Genomic DNA, 22,102 nt, shown 5'->3' with positions numbered 1-22,102 from the left:
GAGTACATAATATAAAAGAAATCAGTTAACTTCCAGTTAAATGAGTTTGCTTTTGCCACTGAAAATCACTCACACTATTCAATCAACATAAGCAAAAACCTTAGACAGGGACAATAAGAAAAATTAAATAAGGTCCTTTAATTAAAGCATAATTTTATGCTCATAATCAGGAAACCAGTAGGTGTACTAAGTAAGAAGTAAAAAATCTGGGCTAATTTACTTCCTTCTATTCTTCAAATTATATATTTTCCTATATATCCTTTATAAAATATGCAGAAATTATACATGGTATGAGAAGACAGCTGTTACACATGCACAAAACAGAAAATAACATTCCATGCTTGCAAGTATACTTGCATGCTTGCATCTGTACTTAAACTAGAGTTGCCCTCTAGTTTAAGATTGTCCAGCTGGCAGTTAAATCCCTTTGTCTTCCAATCTTTCATGCAGCTGTGTCACAGCAGTGGTTCAAAATAATAACACATACTGACTATATGTGTAGTTCTGAGTTCTTAATATCTACCATAGACTAATGATCTTAGCACAGCAGCATCTCAGTTGGATCAATATTCAGTATATATTACTTTTTCCTCTTTACTATGGTGGACTTTATTCATGACTGTGTGAACTTCCTTTCACAGAAGGGCAATTTCCTTGCCTGAAAATGCTATTTCTCGATTTCAAGTTCACCAGTCTGAACTGATGGGTTTACCTGCAACTGGTAGCCAGACGGCAACAGCCAACAGAAAAATGAACTTTCTGATTCTTCGGACCCCCGCTTCCTCTGGCTCAATGTTCACAGCCCCTGGAGATGCTTCCCAAGTCGAACTGTTCTCTGTGTTCACAGAAACACACACTCCGTCTATCTGTATCATCTGGTAAAGGTGTTAATACCCTTCCAGATGACAGCCCTATATTTTCCCTCAGTTGTGGGTAACTGCAGAAAAAGCTCTGATTTTAAATCAATAGTGAAGAATTTGAACAGTCTGTTTTACATTCGCAACATGATTCACGTAGCTGAAGTGTCCTTGAAGCTCTATGCCCTGTTTAAGTAAATTCCAAGAGTACAAATAGATGGTTTTCAGAGGGGAAAATGCTGAGACAGTGGCACTGTTTCAATATCTTGGCAACCCTTAATCAATTTCTTCTTTGAAAAAGTGGCAGCTTCCCAAGAAGATTAAGTGTCTACAGTGGTAGCATATACCTTTTCTTGGTTTAAAACCATCCAAAGACAGACCAAAGAAATCATATAAAAATATAAAGAAAGTAGAAGTTGAGGATGCAGTTGCCTTTTCTAAAAAAAGTGTCTCCAGGAATGATCCAGACTTTATTTGACATTGACATCATAAGTCCTCAAAAGAAAAAATTCTATTGCTCCAAAAGGTTAAAAGAATCTGAATAAACTCAATTTCTCTGGAAAATAATAACATATATTCATCTATGTTAAGGAGGTCTTAAATTCAGCTATAGAGTACTTATACTGTGTGGGAACCTAATTAATATTAAGTAGAAAAGAGGAGACTGTTGAATGGAGAGTTCAAACAAATATGGCACAACAAATGCAAAGGAAAAATATCACTAAAGGAAAAAGCAGCATAGAAAGATGACATCTAAAAAAGGGACTACTTGGTTTATATTGTGCAGTTTCTTCATTTCACTAGTTCATTTTCAGTAGATGAATGCAATTACTACTTGAAAGGGATATGATTTTGTCTGTCGTGACTTTTTCCTTCTCCTAAATTACTGGCTTTAGCAATGTTGCCAACTTTTATGTTCTGTATCTGAATGCTGTAGTTACATGCATGCAACTCAACATTCTTAGGTGGGTGAGAGTTGGTTCCCTCATGTCGGAAAGTTTGTATATACGACCAAAGAATTTCTTTGATTTACTCTTCAGATTCTATATTTTCTGCTGCCAACCTGCCTGGCTTCACTTTTGTTTATGTTATCTATCACTTTGTTTATTATATGTTGGCTTCTAGTTAGCATTCTCATATCCATACGTGTAAGATCGACAGACAAGCTCTGCACTGGACATGAGCCAAGTTATCACCAGATGGACCTGAGAGCATTTCCAGAGTAAAACGATGGTTGTTACTTCAATATACTCATGAAGTACATTCATTCACCTCCCTTCTCTCATTTTGTCTATATGCTTCTAATATGTTGCATACTGTTATATGTCAGCTCCTACAACAATAAATGTGCCACAACCGCTTTCTGATTTTCTCTGCCTGACAGATGTGAAAAATCAAGGCTTTTCTTGCTGTTTTTAAAAGGACTATTTTGCCATTACATTTTTGTTTTACTTACTCCATCCCAGTAACATGAACATTCCAAAAATAAAGACAGCAACATATTTTCCCAGTTCTCCTTACCCAGTAGTTTTCTTTATTAAAAAAAATTTAAAAATTATGGGTGCAAGCAGAAATGGAAATCGGAAGTCAAGGTCTAAAGCTGAAAAGACTTACAAATAAAATATATTTTTCCTCCAGCTGGTTGCCAAAATATGTGATGTACAGCTTCCCAAAGTGGCAAATAGTTTTAAGACAAGAAACATTGGGCAGAAGGATTTCTGTCATTTGCCAACAAAAATCTCCCAGCACTGTCCCCTCTGGCCCAGCTTCATGGCTGGTATGCTCAGAACAACTATGGGCTATCTATCCATCAACCAATGTCATCAAACCATCAGTGCTGTGGTCCTTGCTGACTGTTGCAGTCATTTGCATCTATTACTCAGGGGGAAAAATAAATATTTCTATCTCCCTGATGATACTTCACAGTATACCATCAAAAATCAAGCATATTCTTGTAGGTTTACGAATTAATGGCATCTGATTTTGCAAGTAAGGATTACGTAGGTAACTTTTCAGTTGACATGAAGTTTATCGTACTCCAGCTCACCATATTAATAAATCGAAAGTGTTTGTATAGTAAAATCTCTTAATGTACGAGCACAATCCTACAACCAGTCCTACCAACACACCTCACAAATCACTGATGAGTAAATAGTTAAAGATCATGGGACATTACACTTTCTACACAGATACTGTAGTTTGCATTACCATTTGTAAAACATACGCATTTCACAAAGAGGAGAATAGTCTCCCAGGATGTGTGCAGAAACAGAAAACATTGGTATGTCTGGAAAGACAGCTCTCTAACATGACAGGGCCAAAAGGTCCCCCAGGTGCCTAAGGATACAGTAGCAGACCAAATGTAGCTCCGATTTTAACAGACCTGAAATTTGTATTTTGAGCTCTTCAGATACAAAACCTGAATAGTTGTAGGCAGAACTCAACCGTTTCCAATGGAAAAGGTTGACTTTACAGAAAACACATAGCTCAGTGAAAAAGCCCTGACGGAAAATCTTCAACAGGTCTAATTACAAAGGGAATGTTGGAAAGAAGACGAAGTTTAGATTAACTTTATTTTTTTTTAATTACATGCTACATGAAATGCTTCATGAACTTTTCAAAGCAAAAATGGATTTTGTTTTATATTATTATAGCTCAGTATTTTCTTTCAGTGCTTTGTATGTCAAAGTTCGTGTAGAAAAAAGCCCACAGTCTCCTGGATATTAATTTACACTGCTGATTTTCACCAGTTACTATAAGGCCACTTTAGAAGGGTCTGCTGATAAAGACTTAAAATGCTTGATTTTTTAACAGAACAAGCCACACTTTGATCGGCACAGTCTACTATGCAAACCTAGTATGCCTCAGATGGCAGGGATCATGGTATCAGCACTTGTTTATAAAATAAAGGGTAGAATGTACAAACTTCCCAGTAAATACCAGAACAGAACAGGACAATGTTAAAGGTATGCTTAATTTTCAAAGAAGCACCATTTTTTAAAGAAATGTAATCAAATAGGAAGTGTGGATATGAAGAACAAAGTGCCCTGGATTCATTATCTGCAGTTTTAGTTTTGTTTAACTCACAATTCTATTCTGAAGGAAAGCCAAAGAGGTGAAATTAGATGAAAAAATTTACAAATGTAAATTATTTTTTTGAAACTGAAAGTCAAGCGTACCACAAATGAATTGCAAATATAAAACAGCAAGCTTAAATTCTATTTGCAATTCACTGGTGTATGCATCTTTGCCATTTGAACGCAATTAAACCCCCCACCGCTCAACTTAAAACAAAGAATCTGTATTTTGTACGAACAGTAACATTCCCAGTCATACAAGTGAGGTTTTCCCTTCACTCTGCAAGTAATCTTGAAGTTAACTCCCAGAATTCTGCTCATTCTATGACAATAAAAGAGAAAAACAAGAAAAATACTGTATGCTCTTGCTCCCTCTATGGCTGTAGGTAAGTGCCCCAAAGAGACCCAAATACTTTACATTCTTCTGCACCATGAGGCACTGAACTCATTCACAGTCCTGCCGGGTGCCCTTGTTTAGGTACCTGGTTTATGTTTCAGACTAGCAGCTGGCAAACCTTCCAGCACACATAAACAGAAATTAAACTCCACTGAAACAGGCAGAACCACCATTGGAACAGCTTTGTTTCCTCCAGTCATAAAGGTATAAACATTTTTCAGAGTAGTTTTAGCACAGTGGCATTAACTTTTGAAATAATTATTGTTCTGCCCATTACACCAATGACCACAAAGGACATATTTTCTGTCCTTAATTTACTGTAATAGAGATTACCTTCAATGATAAATTGCCTATTTTGATATGTAATGATCACAAATGTAATTGCTGTTATAAAGACAAAGTTAAATATCATTTGGATCCGAATAATATGTCCCAAGGCTGTCTCAAAGTTAGCATAACTGGGATAACAATGTTCAGTGGACTAAGAGATGGTTCATTCTTTAACAGTCTTTTTTTGTTTACAGCCACAGCAATAACGTGCCTAAAATATTAATTCCTATAGTAATTTGTTTCAGTTTTACAAATAATTTTTAAAATAAATAACAATTATGTTTTTCTCTTATGGCACCATCCCAAAAAGAACAGTTTTTTCCAGCTTATTGGAAAAGGAACTGACACCTAGTTATTCAAGACAGTTTTTAATTAAATGTGGAAGAGAATTTGGAAGCTTTAAAGTCTTTAATTCTTAGCTTGATCATCTGTCATTTGTACATCTCCTTTCTTACAGTGTTTCTCATTGGAGTTCTGCTTTGTTACTGACAGAGTTATTCTAGTGACCGCTTTGCTTCTTTCCATTTCCATCCCTACTAACAAGTAAGACCATTTCACTAACTTGCTTGTGACATGTTAATTAAATAGCCAAAATTAAATTCCCTTTTAGGTGTATTTTGTGTTAGCATCTTGAATCTTAATCTTCCAATTATATGTTCCTATTTACATAGTTACATAAAAATGAAAAATATTTTGTCTATAGAGAATAAGAAAAAAAAAGCTTAGTGCTGTCAACAGGAGTATTTCCAGATTAATAAAACCCCAAATTTCTATAAAGACACCTCTCTCAATTGCATTGGTGCCCACCTGATGCATCATAATTTTTAAAATTTTTGTAATTATTTTCAGAATAAATTATAATTTGTAATTATTTTCAGAATTCTGTACAGTGCTCCTCTTTAAAGACATCCTTTTCTGCTGTCACATAGGTTCTCTCAATTTTGCCAAATTATAAACCACTAAAGCTGAGAATACTTATTTCTTTATGCTATTCGAATTTTCTACAAAAGCACTCAGGGGAATGTCTTCTCTTAAATCAGAAATACTATTTCTTCATGTATACACCAATTATATATTCTACTCCTCATGTTAAAAAATAGTTTAAGACGTGTTTTAACGTGTCAAAGTTAAAATGATGACAGATAACTAGAACTAAACATATTGAAACTTACATCGTTGTGTTTGTGTGGGAGGTGCATGGGCATTTTGTTTGGTTGCTGTTATTAAATTGCAATAAAATGTATACCCTGGTGATACAAAACTTATAGGTTTATATATTCATGGTCAGGCCAGGCCAGCCTGTGGGCAGTGCTGTGTAGCTCCATTCAGAATGGTGTTTGGACCTAAGCAAGGACATATTTGGGTGATTTGAGACATCAGCAGATCAGGCTTGAGTCTGCCTGCCCAGCTCTCTGCAATTCTATTTTAGATTTCTGAAAGTGCAGTTTCTCTTTGGTGAAAGGTCTGGAGGTGAAGCCATATGAGCAGTGGATGAGGTCACTTGGTCAGTTCAGCTTCGTGGAGATGGAGGGGAGACCTCAGTGCAGCCAACAGCTTGGCCATGAGGGGAAGAGGATGGACAGACACTGATCTCATCTCTGTGGCGACCACTGACAGGATCTGAGGGAATGGTCTAAGATGTGTCAGGGGATATTTAGGTTGGATACCTGAGGGTAGTTGGGCACTGCAACAGGCTCCCCATGGAAGTGGTCACAGCACCAAGCCAGACAGCTGAATGCATTTGGTCAATGCTCTCAGGCTCATGGTGTGATTTTTTGGGAGTCCTGTGCAGGGCCAGGAGTTGAACTTTGATGATTCTTGTGGGTCCATTTCAACTAAGGTTATTCTATACTTCTATTTCAAAGAACTAATTTCTGCTCTGCTTAACAACAAAATAGAGTATTCAACTGGATTTAGGTTCTAGGGTATGGAAATACAATTCTGTTTCTTGATATCTTTAACAAGGTAAAGCAAGATTAAAGAATGCAAACCGTAAGTCCTTATTCAGTGCTGGAAATTAAAAATAATAAGTGTGGCTGGCCTGTGTCCAAAGGGCTACACAATTATATTTTAAATCCAGAACGCAAATGAAATGTCTAACACACAGTTAAACAAATCCACTTGATTTCCCAGAGCTACGTGCTCTGTTCTACTTCCAGAGTTCTGTTTTAATCAGAAAAGATAAACCACAATCATTATTAGTTCATTTAATTACAGTAAGTGATGCCACATTTGAGAGCAGGGGAAAAAACCCCTCTCTGTAACTGGATACTTCATGCAGTTTTTAGAAGACTAGAAATGCCCAATTTATTTTTCTTTTCAGATGAAAATACACCTGACAAAACCTTGGAATTACTTCTAGGACCTTTTGAAAATCTCAGGTCTAATAAATATAACTGCCTCAGAGAAACTACTTTCTTCTTGGAAAACTTCTTAGTAGATGAAAATGACAAGCACCAAAAAACTTGTCAACGTTTTACTCATCAGATGCAAACACTCAGAAATATATTCAACAAAATAATTTTGTAATACAGAATCAAAATATAGAAATACTTCTGTAATCAGACGTGATTAGAAACCACTCCCTGCCTTTTTTGGCCCATTAACCAAACCTGAAAAGTTATAAACACCTTTCTAAACCTGTCCCCTTACACCATGAGACCTGTGGAAGCAGTGATGTAGTGCAGTAAACTAATCCAAAGTATCCTTCACCATGCTATAAATGTTAGAGCAGAGCTGTAGGAAAGTGGAAGCTCTCCTGGCTCCAGCTAACATTGCAGTTATAAATCCGGTCAGGAGAGGAGAGTTTCCCCTGAAAAATAACAGCCACCTTAAAGTCAACCCCAAATTAAGCCATACATGCTTTTAGATAAAGTCTATGGAACATAACTGGAAAAGATGGATAGCCTATCCCAAGTAATTTCAGGTGTGTGAAAAAAGCTGTTCTAGCCATCATTTTGTCCCAGGAACCTAGAATGAAACCAAGAAACCCTCTCTAGCCATGAATCTAATAGCAAAGGGCTAGAAAAACTTTGTACAGCATAAGCTCAGATACAACTGAAGGGACTAGGACATCTCTGAGGAGGAAGTGGAAATACTGAATCCCAGAAATGTCCTTCATTCCCTTTTGTGTCCAAGAGAGAGCAGGGGAGATCAAGAGAAGAATCTTAACTACAGCCTCTGACTGAATGCAGTACAGTCATCTGTTCAACATGATAGAGGAGGGAGCAGTGATCATTTGCCATCACTCTGAGGCATGTTTGCCATGACATGGCAGGGGGAGAAGATAAGGGACAAGCAAAGTACCTTGCATACCATCATTTCTTACACCTATATCACACAAACACCTGCAAGGCCCCTGCAGGGCCGGGAATCATGCGCCTTGCACAGGATTAGGCAGTCTGGCCAGGCAAAGGTGTTGGTACCCTGCAGCTGGCCATCTCCCCCTGCAGCCAAGAAAGACATTTGCTAAGTTACTGCAGTTGTTCAATCACATTAACCACTCTGAGGGGAAAGCACTTGTTTCCCTGAAATCCCGCTAAGATTATCACATTGCCTTTTACAGCTACCAAGGAACAGACAGCGAGAGTGAGCACAAGTGAATGAATGAGAGAAAGCAAGAAAAGGAGAGGGAGAGACACAATTGTGGCAAATGAGCTGTCTTCAGATTCAACCTAACAAACCTTTAGAAGTATGAAGCACATGTGGACAGCCACTAAGAAAATACCTCCAGTGAAGCTTAGGATCTCTGCAATTTCATACATCAACAATTCTTCTCCTAATATACCATCAGCATTACTTACCCCCTCAAAGAAAAACTGCTTGTCACTTTACAAACTATGCAAAAAGCATCAGTGCAAAAATCATCAAAAAAGTGTCAGGTGCAACTGATCTTTACAACTTTGTAGCATTTTGAAGATACCATAGTTTCTCAGGTTGTGAGATCAGTATTTCTACTTAAGATAAAAGAGCAACTGTCTTTAAAAGAGCTCCTTTCCACTCCACAGTTTTAATTTCTACTTATCAATTGCTGCATTTAATAAATTGCCATTTCAATAAGCATCTAAAGCACTAAGGTCTTGTTTCTCTTCACAGTGGAAAAATAAAATGATCCTGTGCATCACCAATGATACATAGGAGAAGTTCTGACTGGATATAAGAAAACTTCACTAGGAGGGTAATTAGGAATTGGAAGAGGCCACACAGAGTATTTGAAGAATGTCTGTTCCCAGGCATTTATTTCCAAGACTTGATGGGAGAAAGCTCTCAGCAACCTGCTGTGAGCTCAGTGTTGACCCCGCTTAGAGCAGCATGTTGAACCAGACAGCCTCCATCCAACCTCAGGGATTCAGTCGTTCTATAGTCTACTGTCAGATAAAAGGTATCAAGTTCCTCGAAAACACCACAGAGAACCCCAGGAGTTTTATAGAAAATTTTCAAAATTAGATGTTTTAAAAAACATTATCCCTTATGAATTTTGTCCTGAGTACCAGGCTGCGTTCCTTATGTATGATGCAGTTAAATCAATGGTATGACTGACAACCTTTTAGTAAAAGCACAGTTGTAACAAACTGACGAAGTACTTGCATTAAAAATTAGCAAAAGAAAAAAGGAATTATCTACTTTAAAAAAGAACCTTTGCAAATAAGTGATTCCTTTTATAAGTACAAGTAATAGCATAAAAATTTTTAGAAAACATTAAATGTGTTTTTTCATCACAGGTATTTCTTATTAACACTGCATACATTCTTAAATAGTACTTGTTAAAGCAGACAAACCCACACACAGCCCAAGGAAGCAGATGCACGCACCCATACAGAACACACTTTGCAGGTGCAACTCATCCTCACCTTGAGATTGGGTTTTGCAAGGAGTTTCAACAGCTCTCTGATCTCACTGCTCAGTGGTTTGCTCTGCAGCTCCTCAGCCAGCTGGGTGGGAGATTGAATCAACACAAAGACCATTAGCAAAGCGTTGTTTTACCCAGTGCATCAGTGACAAACCAGAATCTATCTTGTTCAAGGTTACTGCTTTCCAGCATGTTCAAACAGAAGCCAGCATGAAGGAAAACACCATCAATCACCACGCTTCTGTTTCTGGCCCTCAGCGGGCCAGATTTAAGCCAGGCCTTTTGGCTCAGTTTAACACAAGTAATCATTTCTGGCAAGGGTGCAGCCAGATCACATTCTGATTTATAGCAAAGGGGGCAAATCCCAGCACTTCATTTAAGTGAATGGTCCTTTGCGTGCAGACAAAGAAGTGCTTGTAAAAATGACTGGATCAAACTTTGACACTGTCTATAAAAAACAGTTTCGAATGAGGTGGTGAAATCCACACTGCTTCCAAAAACCCACAGTAGCTGTGCTGTTTAGGACTGGGATAAGAAAGCAAAGTGCCCCTACAGTGCAAGCAATCTGAACCTTTTATTATGTTTACACATACACTGGAAGGAGCTTGTTAAATGTGAAGTGAGTTAATCATAACATAATTTACAACAGGTCATCAGCAATTCAAGCCTGTAAAATGCACAAACTATGTCCTAACAACAAGATCAGTAATTTATGTTTGGTTATACTACAAAATTGTAGCTTGGTGAACAATAGAGCAGCAGTTTAACTTTTAATCCCATGGCTTTTTGGCTCATGACTTGGGTTTTTCTTATCATGCCATTCTCAACTAATTTGGACTCAAGAGGCATATTTTACTACAGGATTTTAGGCTCCAACTATTTTTCCAGAAGAAGGAAAAGATAAAATGCACTTCACAGCACTGGACTTCAGTTTAGAATTCTGAAGCAACATGGCTCATAATGCAAAACATGATTTCAGATAATCACTTGTTTTCTTTGCATTAAATCAGCATCATAAAAATGTCTCAAAGAAAGATTGGCTATTTGCAGCAGGTAATTTTATTTGTTTGACCTAATTTTAAATTTGTACTTTCATTTTGTATACATTTTCAAAATAAATTGATAAATGTATATTTTGCATAATTATATATAATAGAGAAATCTATTTGAAGAAGCCATTATAGACATCTGACATGGTTTGAATGCCTTTTTTTCTTTTAACCTTCAAATTAAACAAAGTAACAAAAATTAATCACCTACCATCCTACAGACTTTTAACTATAATTCATAGCTAAAAACATCCAGCAAGTACCTCAGTGCTAATACTAACAATATTTGTGTTATTTAATACTAAAAAGATTAGAAAACAATCTCTGTAGGAAAGGTCAGAATGAAATATTTTTAGACCTAAAGCCAAATATTGAGGTAATTTGACTGCAGTTGAGTCTGCATGTGGGAAAAGTCCTGCAATATTGAAAACATTCTGTGATAGGAATGACAGCAGGTCTAGGACATGGGTTTCCCTTGGTACTCTTTTCATTCTTTAGATTATACTGCTCATCACTGGAGAATAAAATCTATTAATTCATGTTTCACTGATGGAGACAAGCAACGACTCAGCAGAATAACCATTTCAGTATTTCTCTCTCAGATGAATAGCGAACAAGTATTAACTCCAGCAGAACTGGTGTTTCCTTTCGTGGCACAAATGCAAACAAACATACATAAGGTTTAGAACAGTGAGGGAAAAATCCCTCATTATTGCTTTAAAAGAAATTTTAATCTTATAATTTAGAAAATATTTTTCAGAGATAAAATAAATTAAAACTTGTTTTCCTTCATGTGATTTATATTGTTTCCCAGACATTTTCATGGAAGTTTTAGGCACATTTAATACCTTGTGATAGAAGAGGAGGAAAACAAAGACTGAAAGACAAAGTCATGTTTTCAAATTAGCAAACAGATACCATCTCAGCTAGTTTAGACTGGATTTTTATTTGTTATTGTTGTTCTTGCTGTTAAAGTGTTGAGATTTGAAATAGCTACCAGCAGCAGTACATGGCATACTTGGGACACACTGACACGGTGTGATCTCCTCCTGTGCTGAAGACTGCAGGAAAAGCTCACTGAAAACCTCCTCTATGATCTCTTGAGGGAATCATAACCTTTGAACAAGCTCTTTATGAAAAGCTGACACTAAAGAGTGGGGAAGAAAAGCAAGGGAGAAGGCCAGATGTGGAGTGAAGCTGGCAAGGGGAGCAGTACCAGGGACTGGTCTTTAAAGCTTCTGGAGAAAGTTCTGAAACTTCTTGTGCCAGAACAGTCTTTCTACCAGCCTTAAGGTCTTATTTGCTGTATATACCTATCCTGCAAGTGATATTGTCATGGTTTAGGAATGGTATTCTCCAATTTAGTACTCCCACTCAAACCATGCACCACTTTCCCTTCCCTCTCCACCTGGAGGCACAAATGCAAGATTACAGGATAATTTACAATTTACAATAATTGTAATTTACTGGAAACCGTGATAAGACAATGTACTACACTGTATGTATATACTATTACTAAATAAGCAATAGCAACAATATTAATAACAAAAGGTGTAAGAAAATATATTATTGAAATGGAAAAACTCCCTGGTAATAGACAATACCAGATGGCTCCCTCCACCCTCTTTTCTTGACTGGAACAAGCCCTTTGTTTCTGGAAGAGAGTCCCTTTCAGGAACTCTGAGCTGACATGAGGTGGTAAGAAACAACCACCATGTCCTAACCACTCCTGTCTCCCAACTAGAGCAAAATATTAACCCTGTCCTGGCTGGATCCAAGAGAGATGTTTAGATCATTTGCATGGAATCACTGAGCCCTGTGACAGATACTGCTGCTCCAAAATAAGAGGCAAATACAATGTCTGATGGGAAATTCAGCCTTAAAGTCCCTGAGGTAGAGGACAGAGAAGGTATGGCAGCTGGGAATATGAAAATATTTAGAAAAGCCTTGCAACAATTGTTACTTCTAAAAATGCTTTTAAAAATAACACAAGAATAAGAACACACTCCTTAAACAGTTTTATTTATGATAGCAGCTCCTCAGAGTTGGGTTTTTAATCAAGCAGGAAATATCTACCTGCCAATAAGAATATCTCCTTCTTTTACTATAGAACAGTTACTATCAGTAAGAAGAGAAAACATTAATTTAAAGCCTATTGAAATGAAAGCGTGTTTAATAACACCAACATGCTCTTAAATTCCTGAAGTTGACAACCAGTCATAAAACATGCCAAGAAATGAATAGCACTTTAAACCTGGAACTTCGTGAGTTTGGAAGTTTAAAAGTCCACTGCATGTAATTTTGATTCCTCAAAATTTGCTATCAAAACAGAAAATTCTGCAGTGTGCTAGCCTGATTTCAGCCACCAAAGGATATCCTTACCCTATGAGACAGTGCCCATAAAAGCTGCAGTGCACTTACACATAAAGAAGCAACAAGAGCATCTATTAAAAAGAACCTGTACATTTGAAGAAGGTAGATGCCCAGACACAATCATGTCCCAACATGTGCACTCAAAAATACTACCATATGTATGTAATAATACATTAGTAGGGTAAAAAGCCCCAACCTGTCTCAACTGGACAGAGTACTTTGGAGATTTCCAAAACTATGCATTTTAAATGGGTCTGAACAAAGAATGAGATTGCTCAACATTTATGAAAGTATCAAACACTAAGTTTTGCATTCAAAAATAAGAAATTATTATTATTAATATTTTTAGCCCAGAGTACCATAACACAAATATTAGCAAGGATTATTAATATGTCAGCAAGAACTTAATGAAGAGAATTTCAACCAGCTTTCTAATTTTCAAAATTACTATCAACACTATTCAAAGCTATGAGAAGGTTAAAAAAATATTACTAATATATGCCTGATGTGAAGGTCAACTTATTATAGTTGGTATGTTACAGGATATACCTCTCCTCTTACTAAAACATGATTAAATTAATGTGTATCCTTTTTTCAATAGTCTTCAAATAAGTCCAATTTATTTTTTTGTTAAAATGCTACCAATCTCAATTCACAACATTTAATCATTTGTAAAATTTAAAAACCAAAATCTATTAATTATATAAATAGATAGTTAAGATTTTTAAACATCTATAAAGTATGTGAAGGTTCAAACACGGTGTATTTTAAATGGATCCTAATACATATTGCCTTTTCCAAAAAAGCAACCTGACATCATCAATTGCAAAGATTTCTGGATTTCACCTAAACCACAGTTTATTAAACATTTCTCTATTCTGGCCTACCTCAGGTTCAGTCATAGTTTATACAGGTGTGTTCACAATTCATCTGAATCCTAGAATTAACCAAATAGCAAGAAATGGCAGGTTGGATTTTTTTTCTTGAAAATAAAAATTATAGTAACAGGAAATTAACTACTCCATCAATGCTGACCACTTTTACAATTTATTTTTTGGTTATGAAGGTAATTTGGAAAGCTCCAATATCAATAAATCACTACTGTACTTTTTCTTAAGTAGTTTTGGTTTTTTTCAACAAGCCTCCATCCTAGGCATTTCATATGCTTCATTTCTGTAATATTATTTGTAGTTTCTCATGTTCTGTCAGCAGTGCTGCTATCTCATTTGTCTTTATTTCTCCAAAGCATTCCTCTTGTCTGTGACTTTCTCAAAACACTAATAGCTGACAGCTTTTCCCCTCCCAGGAGAGTTCCAACCTGTAATTTTAATTGCTTAGTTACTAAAGCAGAACAAGAGGCTACCTAGATGAAATGTTTTTGTAACATGCAAGTGAATAAAAATCAAAGTAATATCAGCAAATGGCTCGTGATGACAGAAGCTTTGGAAACCTTTGCAGCTTCTTATGATTTCAACTCAGAGGATTACATTCGTATGTTTGCACTATGAAGAGTTCTGCTTGCAGACAGTTTTTTGGTAGACTTGGTACCAGTGATCTCAGCAGGGGACACTTACATCATCTGCCAAGGCTGCTGCACCATGGAGTATGGGCATCAGGTTCTGTTTTTCATAATAATGTAGTTTTTCATGAATCTGGAAGACAACAGCACAAAGTGATAAGTTTATTTAGCAGCATGAGAAATGGTACAAAATAACCCTGTTGAGTCTGTTGACTGTCTGTAAACATCCTTATAGTAACCTACAGGCAGTAATCATGTAAATGCAATTCATCATCATCCTCTGTTGAAGTGCTAAGAATATGAAATCAGATGGAAAAAATGCTCAGTATGCAGACCAACCCACAGAAAAACTAAACATTTGTGATTTTTCTCTCCTGGCTTTCTCTGTCCATATTTCTAACATATTGCTTCAAGTATCAATTACATTTTATATTGCTGCTGAAAACACAAAGCATAAAGTGTTTATCCCCAAGATGGATATAAAAACCCCTGTAAATTATGATTTATGAAGTGAAATAATAGCTTGCCACCCACATCTTGACAGACAACTTGACGGAGCAGCTGCCGTCATTAAAATAATTCAGAAACAAGGGCAAAGCAGTGCTAATATGAATTCTAACACATCTGAAAGAAAGAGGCAGTCCTTCAGCAAGTTAAGGTTTTTAATGAATAATTAGATTAAACATGTGCAACATGTAGTGTGCAACATTAAAGATGTGCTGTGGTTTGGTTCTTCCAAGAAGGGAAAGGATACACCATTATTTAAACACCACCCTGTTCTCTCCTCCACAAGTTATGCATTTCAAAATTTAGATTTTTTTCCATTATGAATGCTTTTAAGACCCAAAGTACTTTAAAACTTCTAACAAGTTTCTATCTATTTCAGAATAGCATAAAAGACTATATTAAACATTTAACTTTATAAACATTATTTTCCTGAAGATACCTGGATTTACAAATACTAAGTAAAATCTAAAAAATGAAGACAACAGTAGTCTGAACTAATGCAAATATACCCCATTCTTAGATTTTGTGCTTTAGTTCTGCTGCTCTGTAGGAGGCATGAACTCCAGATGGTTGAAGGAGCTGCAGAAGGAGCTAAATCAGGGACTTCTGTGCTTGGCAAGAAGGGGAAAACGAGGTCTGGCAGAGGCCGTGGGGTGCAGAACTTGGCTGGGGACTCCCTCATGTCCTTGGGAAATAGGATCCCCAGTGACACTCTAGCACTCCCCAACACACTTCTGGGGGAGGAGTGGAACAGATGTCAGACAGCAGGGACTGATTTAAGAAGCAACCAAAGCACTCTTCGCACATTGAAACTGTTCAGAGCTGACCAGATCATCTCCATTTTGCACCAAATGTTCCCTCCAGCCTTCCCCCACCTTCTTCCACATTTGCTTTTCTCTGCTTGCTTCTCCCCCCAGCAGCACTCACTCCTCTCACTGCCTAGGACTCCCTCACTCCTAATTTAAAGCTCATTCTTTAAGCCTTTTCTTTCTTAATTTACACTGAACTTTCACAAATATGTCCACGACAAAATAATGTCATGTCAGTGACACTTATGTTTGCCATTTTTCCTGTCTTCTGCTGTGCTCCACAATCCTAAGTCCACATCTGTTTTTCCTCACTTAAACTGTATGCTATTCAAAGTAAAGAGCATGTTAGTACAATATGATATAGTAAGGTCTAAGTCTTGATTGATTCCTTCATCATTTCTGCAATCTTAACAAGATTATTTCAGTATGTCATTGATTACAGGATGCTGAATTTCTGACATATCATGGTGAAGCATGAAGGCACTACAGTCGCTTGATTTATAAAATGTGAAATAATTTGTTCTCATCTGGAAACTACATGGAAAGCACTACTGTCTCCAGAACATGAATCTGAATTTTACATTCCTTATGTAGACATTATTTACTCAGCAATTACTTAGACTAATTCATACTGGATTTCACAAAACTGTAAGTGACTGGACAACTTCATATTTCTAGCTCACAAAGCAGAGAAACTAAGCAAAAAAAGGATTCACAGCTCCCCAAGTCTGGCAGAAATTTGTGATTTATTTGGACTGTTAACTTGAATAACTAAAAGGCATAGTAAATCAAAAAGTCTCAAACCCAACAATTTTTGATTGTTTCGACAACATCTTGATTTTATCCAGCTTGAACTGTCAGCTCTGAGGTCAGAAACAGTTGTCTATGTTACGCCCCAGTTTCTCAAAGAAAATAGAAGCACTCCTGCTGATGAAGCTGCTTTCATCCTGGGCAACCTGTACATATCTTTACCACCAAATTAATAAGAGTAAAAAGAAAAAGTCAATGTGGAGACAGCCTTACTTAACCCACCTTTGAGAAAAAGGTTATACAATTGGAAATTCATGCAACAAAAAGAGGTTTTCAAGAGGTGGCACAGTGTAACCTGAACTAGTTATTGGCTCTGTCTATAGCCAGAAACTGCAGAAATGACTGAAAACAAATTTTTATTTTCCTAAGAGTGGATATTGGATTCCAGTCAAGCATTTAAGGACAATCATTAAGGTTTTATTTGATTAGGGAGGAGTTGTAGAGAGTCACTGCCTAACAAAAAAAACAGAAGCGAAACAAGTAAGCAGGAAAATTTAACTGCTACTAGACAGTTCTAGATATTGCTTTTGTTACCTCAGGTTGAAAATTGTATTAATTTGATGTACTAGCACAATGAGTGACTCTAGGGCTGAACACTTCATGGTCTATGGTAATGGACACTGCAAAATCAGCACACCTCCATTCGAGGTGCAATACAGAGTGGGGCTTTCCCCCCAAATATCTAATATTATTTGACAGTAGTTTGCCTTCTTAGTTGAATCTATTTTTAAAATAGATCATTAAAAGCAGATCATTAGATGACAACATCTGTCTTTTACATCTCTGTAATTTAAAGGATATACCTACAGAAAGTGAAAACCACTGGTCTGTGCACCAAGATGCAATCAATGTGCAATTACCTTTCATACTAGTATAAAATTACCACATGCATCATAAAAACAGTTACCTCAAACCTCTAACTTCTGGATCAGTAACGTATCCATAATGCATGCAGCACTTTTATATAATATATTCCTGAATGTAGTAGGAGATTTAGCACAACTCCACTGATAAAGCAAAAATTACAGTGAGGCAAAAATGCATTTTCAGGCAACTCCTTCCCTCCTTGTGTCTAAAAATGAATTCCAAGATGATTTGTTCCATAATTTCCTCCTCAGATCACACTACTGCTGACTGGCCTCTAGCTCTTCATGCTGTAATTTTAGGCTTTTTTTGAAGACAAGTACAGTACTTGCCTTTTCCTACTCACTGGGCACTTGGTCATCTCTGTTGTCTTTCAACAATGAGAGAGCACATTTGCAAGCTCACCTGGTGGTCTTTGAATTTGCCAGACTTCAGGGTGATGAATGACTGCATTTATGACAAACATCTTTAGAGAAACTACTGTGCATGCAGCATATGCTTTGGCAACCTCTCTACATGTTGTCTTTCAGTTAATTATTTTCCCAAATATGAAATTTTTACATCATGCTAATATATGCATGCCAAGCACTGCATTTCCAAATTTTAATTCTTCTACAAGTACAATTTGAAATCTGAATACCTAGATTAAGTGACTACACTGATGAAAATGAATAATGTCAAGTAGCCAAACATAGAAATGAAAAGAAAAACAGGACAAGGTGGTGCAAATATTTCATCCCTTTACAAACGTGACTCAATGAAATTAACAGAAGTTAAAACTACCCTGGAACACTTTGAGAGAAGTATTAGAGTGGATTCAAAAGTAGAAGCAAGAGCATTCACCTAGAGAAAATAAGATGTATCATATCTGCAGCCTTTTGTTTGAGCTTCAAGCTAAAGAATTCTACTTAATACAAGAGGCAACTTTAGCTTGCACTGAGTGGCAATACCGGATGTAACTTTAATACCACTGCCTCCTTTCTACTAGAAACTTATAGGAAAATATAGGACTGTACTTTGCTTAAAAATAGGAAATATAGTACATTTGCTTTTAAGTTATTCTGACATTTACATGTAAAGCCTCAATGCTGAAAATCTCTTCACAGATGAGACCAAGCCTCTTAAAGCAAGAATTATATATTGTAAATAAAACATAAAAAGCTGTTCTGCTGAACAGATGACTAAGCTGTGGGGATTTTTAATTTTCTTTATGACTACCTATTCTTTTCACTGTGGAGTAAGAAGATCTTTGAGGTTCTGCAAAAACTGACAACCAACTCTGAAGTTATGCCCCAAGAGGGAAAAATAACCATTTGCAAATTTATACAATTTTTGGCAAACTTGTAAGCAGGAAAAATTGTTTCTGGATTTTCCCAGAGAGACCGAATTAAGCTTTCTATAATAAAGCAGAGTAGTGTCCTCAGCCTGGACTGTTTCAAAAGCTGAGAGGAGCTTTCTAAGTCCAAAAATTAAAAACCTTCAGCAAAGAGTCCTACAAAATAAGTTTAATTTCTCCTTTTAGATTTTTTAATTTCCATGTACAGTTCTAATATCATATGATTGAAAATAAAACAGGGGAGTGGGATAAGCATGTATCAAAGGTGTCAAAGAGTTAACAGAAGACAAATTTAGTCTGATTGACAGAACAGTTGGCATAGGAAAAGAGTAAGTGTGTGTTAAGAGTCCAATATGCAATCACTTGTAACCCTAAAAGCATTGGTCATCAGTGAGCCAAACCAGCACATAAAAGACAAGAACTGTCACACACAGAGTGTGAAAATGTTCTGTGGACTACTCAAGGGTGTCACCGACTACTCAGACATGTCAACACCTCTAGGTAAGAGCTTTTTATTATGGTAATGAAACCTTCCTGATAGGAGGTGCTGAAGAGGAGCTTGTGAGTATGTGAGTATTTGCACTGACCATCATTCTGGGGCAGACAGCAATTCTGGACCAGAGTCCTTCTCCTTTTGAGAAACATCAGAAGCTCATACCCTCTTAGAAGTTATATAAACATTCCTTTACTTGGGTTTTATTTCATAAGATGAGATACCACTCAGCATGGATACCAGACCTGCAAAATTCGATTTAACACCATATCATGTGCATTTCTGGGGTTTTCCTTTGGATTATCCTAGCACTGCCTGCTGGATACCCATTAGCAGCTAATCTGCTTGTTTAGTTTCAGCTGAAAGGAACCCATTTAACATACTGGACTGCTGATGTAAAACTAAGGCAGCAGAAGTTGAGAAGATGGGAAATTTCTTTAAAAAATGCACTAGTGATCTGAACTAGAATGTCAATATAAACACACAAAGCATCGAGTTGTGTTTAGAAGACAGGCATTGAATATATTGTAGCAGAAAATCCATAACAGTTGGCAGAACATCTCTTCTAACTGCTTTCTTCATTGTATTTTTCATCATATATTGTCAGCAAGAGTGTCTAAAATCAAAGCACTGACAAAAACTATGCAGCTGCTGTATTTATTGGCTTAGTCAGGTACATGGATGCGTAATGCATAATGGAAGACTCTTGTACACAGAGAAGCTGTTAATTATCCACCAGTTTCAGGTTCATGTACATTTGCAAAAAATTATTTAATTCCACTAGTGGCACCACTACAAAGTGGGGCTACTACAAAGAGGAGCATCTATTCATGAAGAAGCCAGAGTAGATTAAGAGAACAAAAAAGAAAGCAAAAGAAAAACTGTTAAAGGAGGAGTAAGTGCTAGTTTTGGCTTAATCTGCAATTTGTGTTCTGCATCTGAAATATCTGAAGCAAGAGAAATAATTCCACGGCACTCATGACTGTAAAAGACATGTTTGTGAATAGTTGCAACATTTACACGGTGAGATTTCAAGAAAAGAATGAGGGTTTTCATTTAATCACCTTGACTCTGGAATTCAGACTCTTGAGTTCACTGTCTAAATTTACCAATGACACTGAGTCAAGGTAAAATAAATGAGCAAGAATGAAAAAAAGAAACTATGTTCTATGACGAAACAAATGAAAATAACTATTAAAACCATTCAGAAATTATAATTACATACCATCATCTCTGCTGAAAGAGAATGCATGTTTTGCTTGATGTAGAATTTAAACTAAAGGACTGTTTAATTCCCTTCCTTTCTCCTTTCAGAATCACACTGTATCACATGAAAGTAACAGAAAAAGTAGCCAGCTCTTTGATTTATCTTCATCACTCAATGGTGGTCTGTAGACCTATTTACACAGGACAAAAATACAGACTGAATACAAAACTATTAATTTGTTCTCCACACTTTCTGTAGTCCTTGTTGCAGCTTTGGTACATTAAGGAACTTAAATACATTAATAACTCTGCAATAGAGTGGCATGATGAACACAAGGTGTAGGAAAACCTAGAACATATACAGCCTTTAAATCACATTCTAGTCATACCAATTGAATTGCAGTTAGAGACAGAATACTGCTAAGAAATTAGTATCATGTATTTTAGAAAATGGAAACAAAATAGAAATTAATAAATCATAGCTAACTATTTGATGTTTGCAATGAGCAATCCCCATAGCAACCTTAAATTGCCTCAAATATGAAATAAGTGATTATAGAAATGTCTTGGAGAGAATGTTAAAAGAATCAAAGCAAGCCTCTGAAGGTTTAGAAACACATACTCAGATATCTCAATTCTAGCGTAATTTGCAACAGCAAAAAGTTTTAGCAAAACAGATGAGCAAAAAGAGCACCAGCTTCTTTAAGCTTTTTTTCCAAAAAGCAGAAGCATGAATTTCCTAGCAATTCAAGTGCAGACTGAAGGCATGAAAACATTTCTGCCTGAACAGCTGAAAGTTAGAAGAAACTCAGAACATGTCAGATAACCCTAATGAAAAACTTGTACTGTAATAAACAATTAAAATTTTCTTTATCAGTATACCATGAAATCACTAATAAATCAGAAAACCTTCAGACAGTCTGGTATAAACTGTTGCAATGGGCTTGGCTGGGACAGAGATAATTTTCTTCATAGCAGCCTGTACAGCGCTGTGTTGGAGATCTGCGACCAAAACCACATTGGTAACAGGGCAAGGCTTTAGCTACTGTTGGACAGTGCTTGTGCAGTATCAAAACCAGCTCTGAACTTGCTCTGTGCCCTGCAGGAGTGGGCTGGGGGTGGCCAAGAGTCCGGGAGGAGATACGGCTGGGACAGCTGACCGTTCTGACAAAGCAGCTACTGTTTGGAGACTGGATGGGCATTGGTCAGCTGGTGGTGGTGACTCCTTCTGCAGCACTTGTTTCTTCCCCTCATAACCACCTAGAACAAGGAAATAACCAACAGGGCATCTAAATTCTTGAACAGAAACCCAAGCTCCTTAGCTCGACCCTTATTAAAGGGTGTTTGAGGAGTTGACTTTTTGAGGAGTGGACAAGAGTTGTAACTGGAGATTTTAATACCGTTTCAAATACGAGGTCTAAGACTGAACTTGATGGGATTTTGTTAATTTCTGTAATCATAAACCATTTTATCCAAAACATTGTATTGAAGACTAAATCCACTCATGTTAACACTGAAGGGAACGTTAGAGACATCACAGGAAAAGAAACCTGTTTCCACAGTCATGAAGTTGCAAAAAATATTAGTTCAATTTTCTGCTACAGCAAAACATGTGAACAAAAGAAA

The 22,102-nt window shown here is 36.7% G+C and overlaps 1 protein-coding gene across 1 annotated transcript in view; it reads right to left on the bottom strand.

The window, feature by feature from the left end:
• Nucleotides 1-22,102, bottom strand: part of MPP7 (MAGUK p55 scaffold protein 7) — a 105,389-nt gene that overhangs the window by 47,949 nt on the left and 35,338 nt on the right. Inside the window, exons 3-4 of the mRNA XM_062494116.1 lie at nucleotides 14,507-14,584; nucleotides 9,512-9,592 (exon numbers count right to left, since the gene is read on the bottom strand). Of these exons, the coding sequence (XP_062350100.1) occupies nucleotides 9,512-9,592; nucleotides 14,507-14,584 (159 nt within the window). The remainder of the gene's footprint in view (nucleotides 1-9,511; nucleotides 9,593-14,506; nucleotides 14,585-22,102) is intronic.

Source organism: Cinclus cinclus, chromosome 1 (assembly GCF_963662255.1).
Source record: "Cinclus cinclus chromosome 1, bCinCin1.1, whole genome shotgun sequence".
Lineage (NCBI taxonomy): Eukaryota > Metazoa > Chordata > Aves > Passeriformes > Cinclidae > Cinclus > Cinclus cinclus.
Note: the sequence above shows the minus strand (reverse complement) of the source record. Positions and strands in the feature narration are given on the sequence as shown.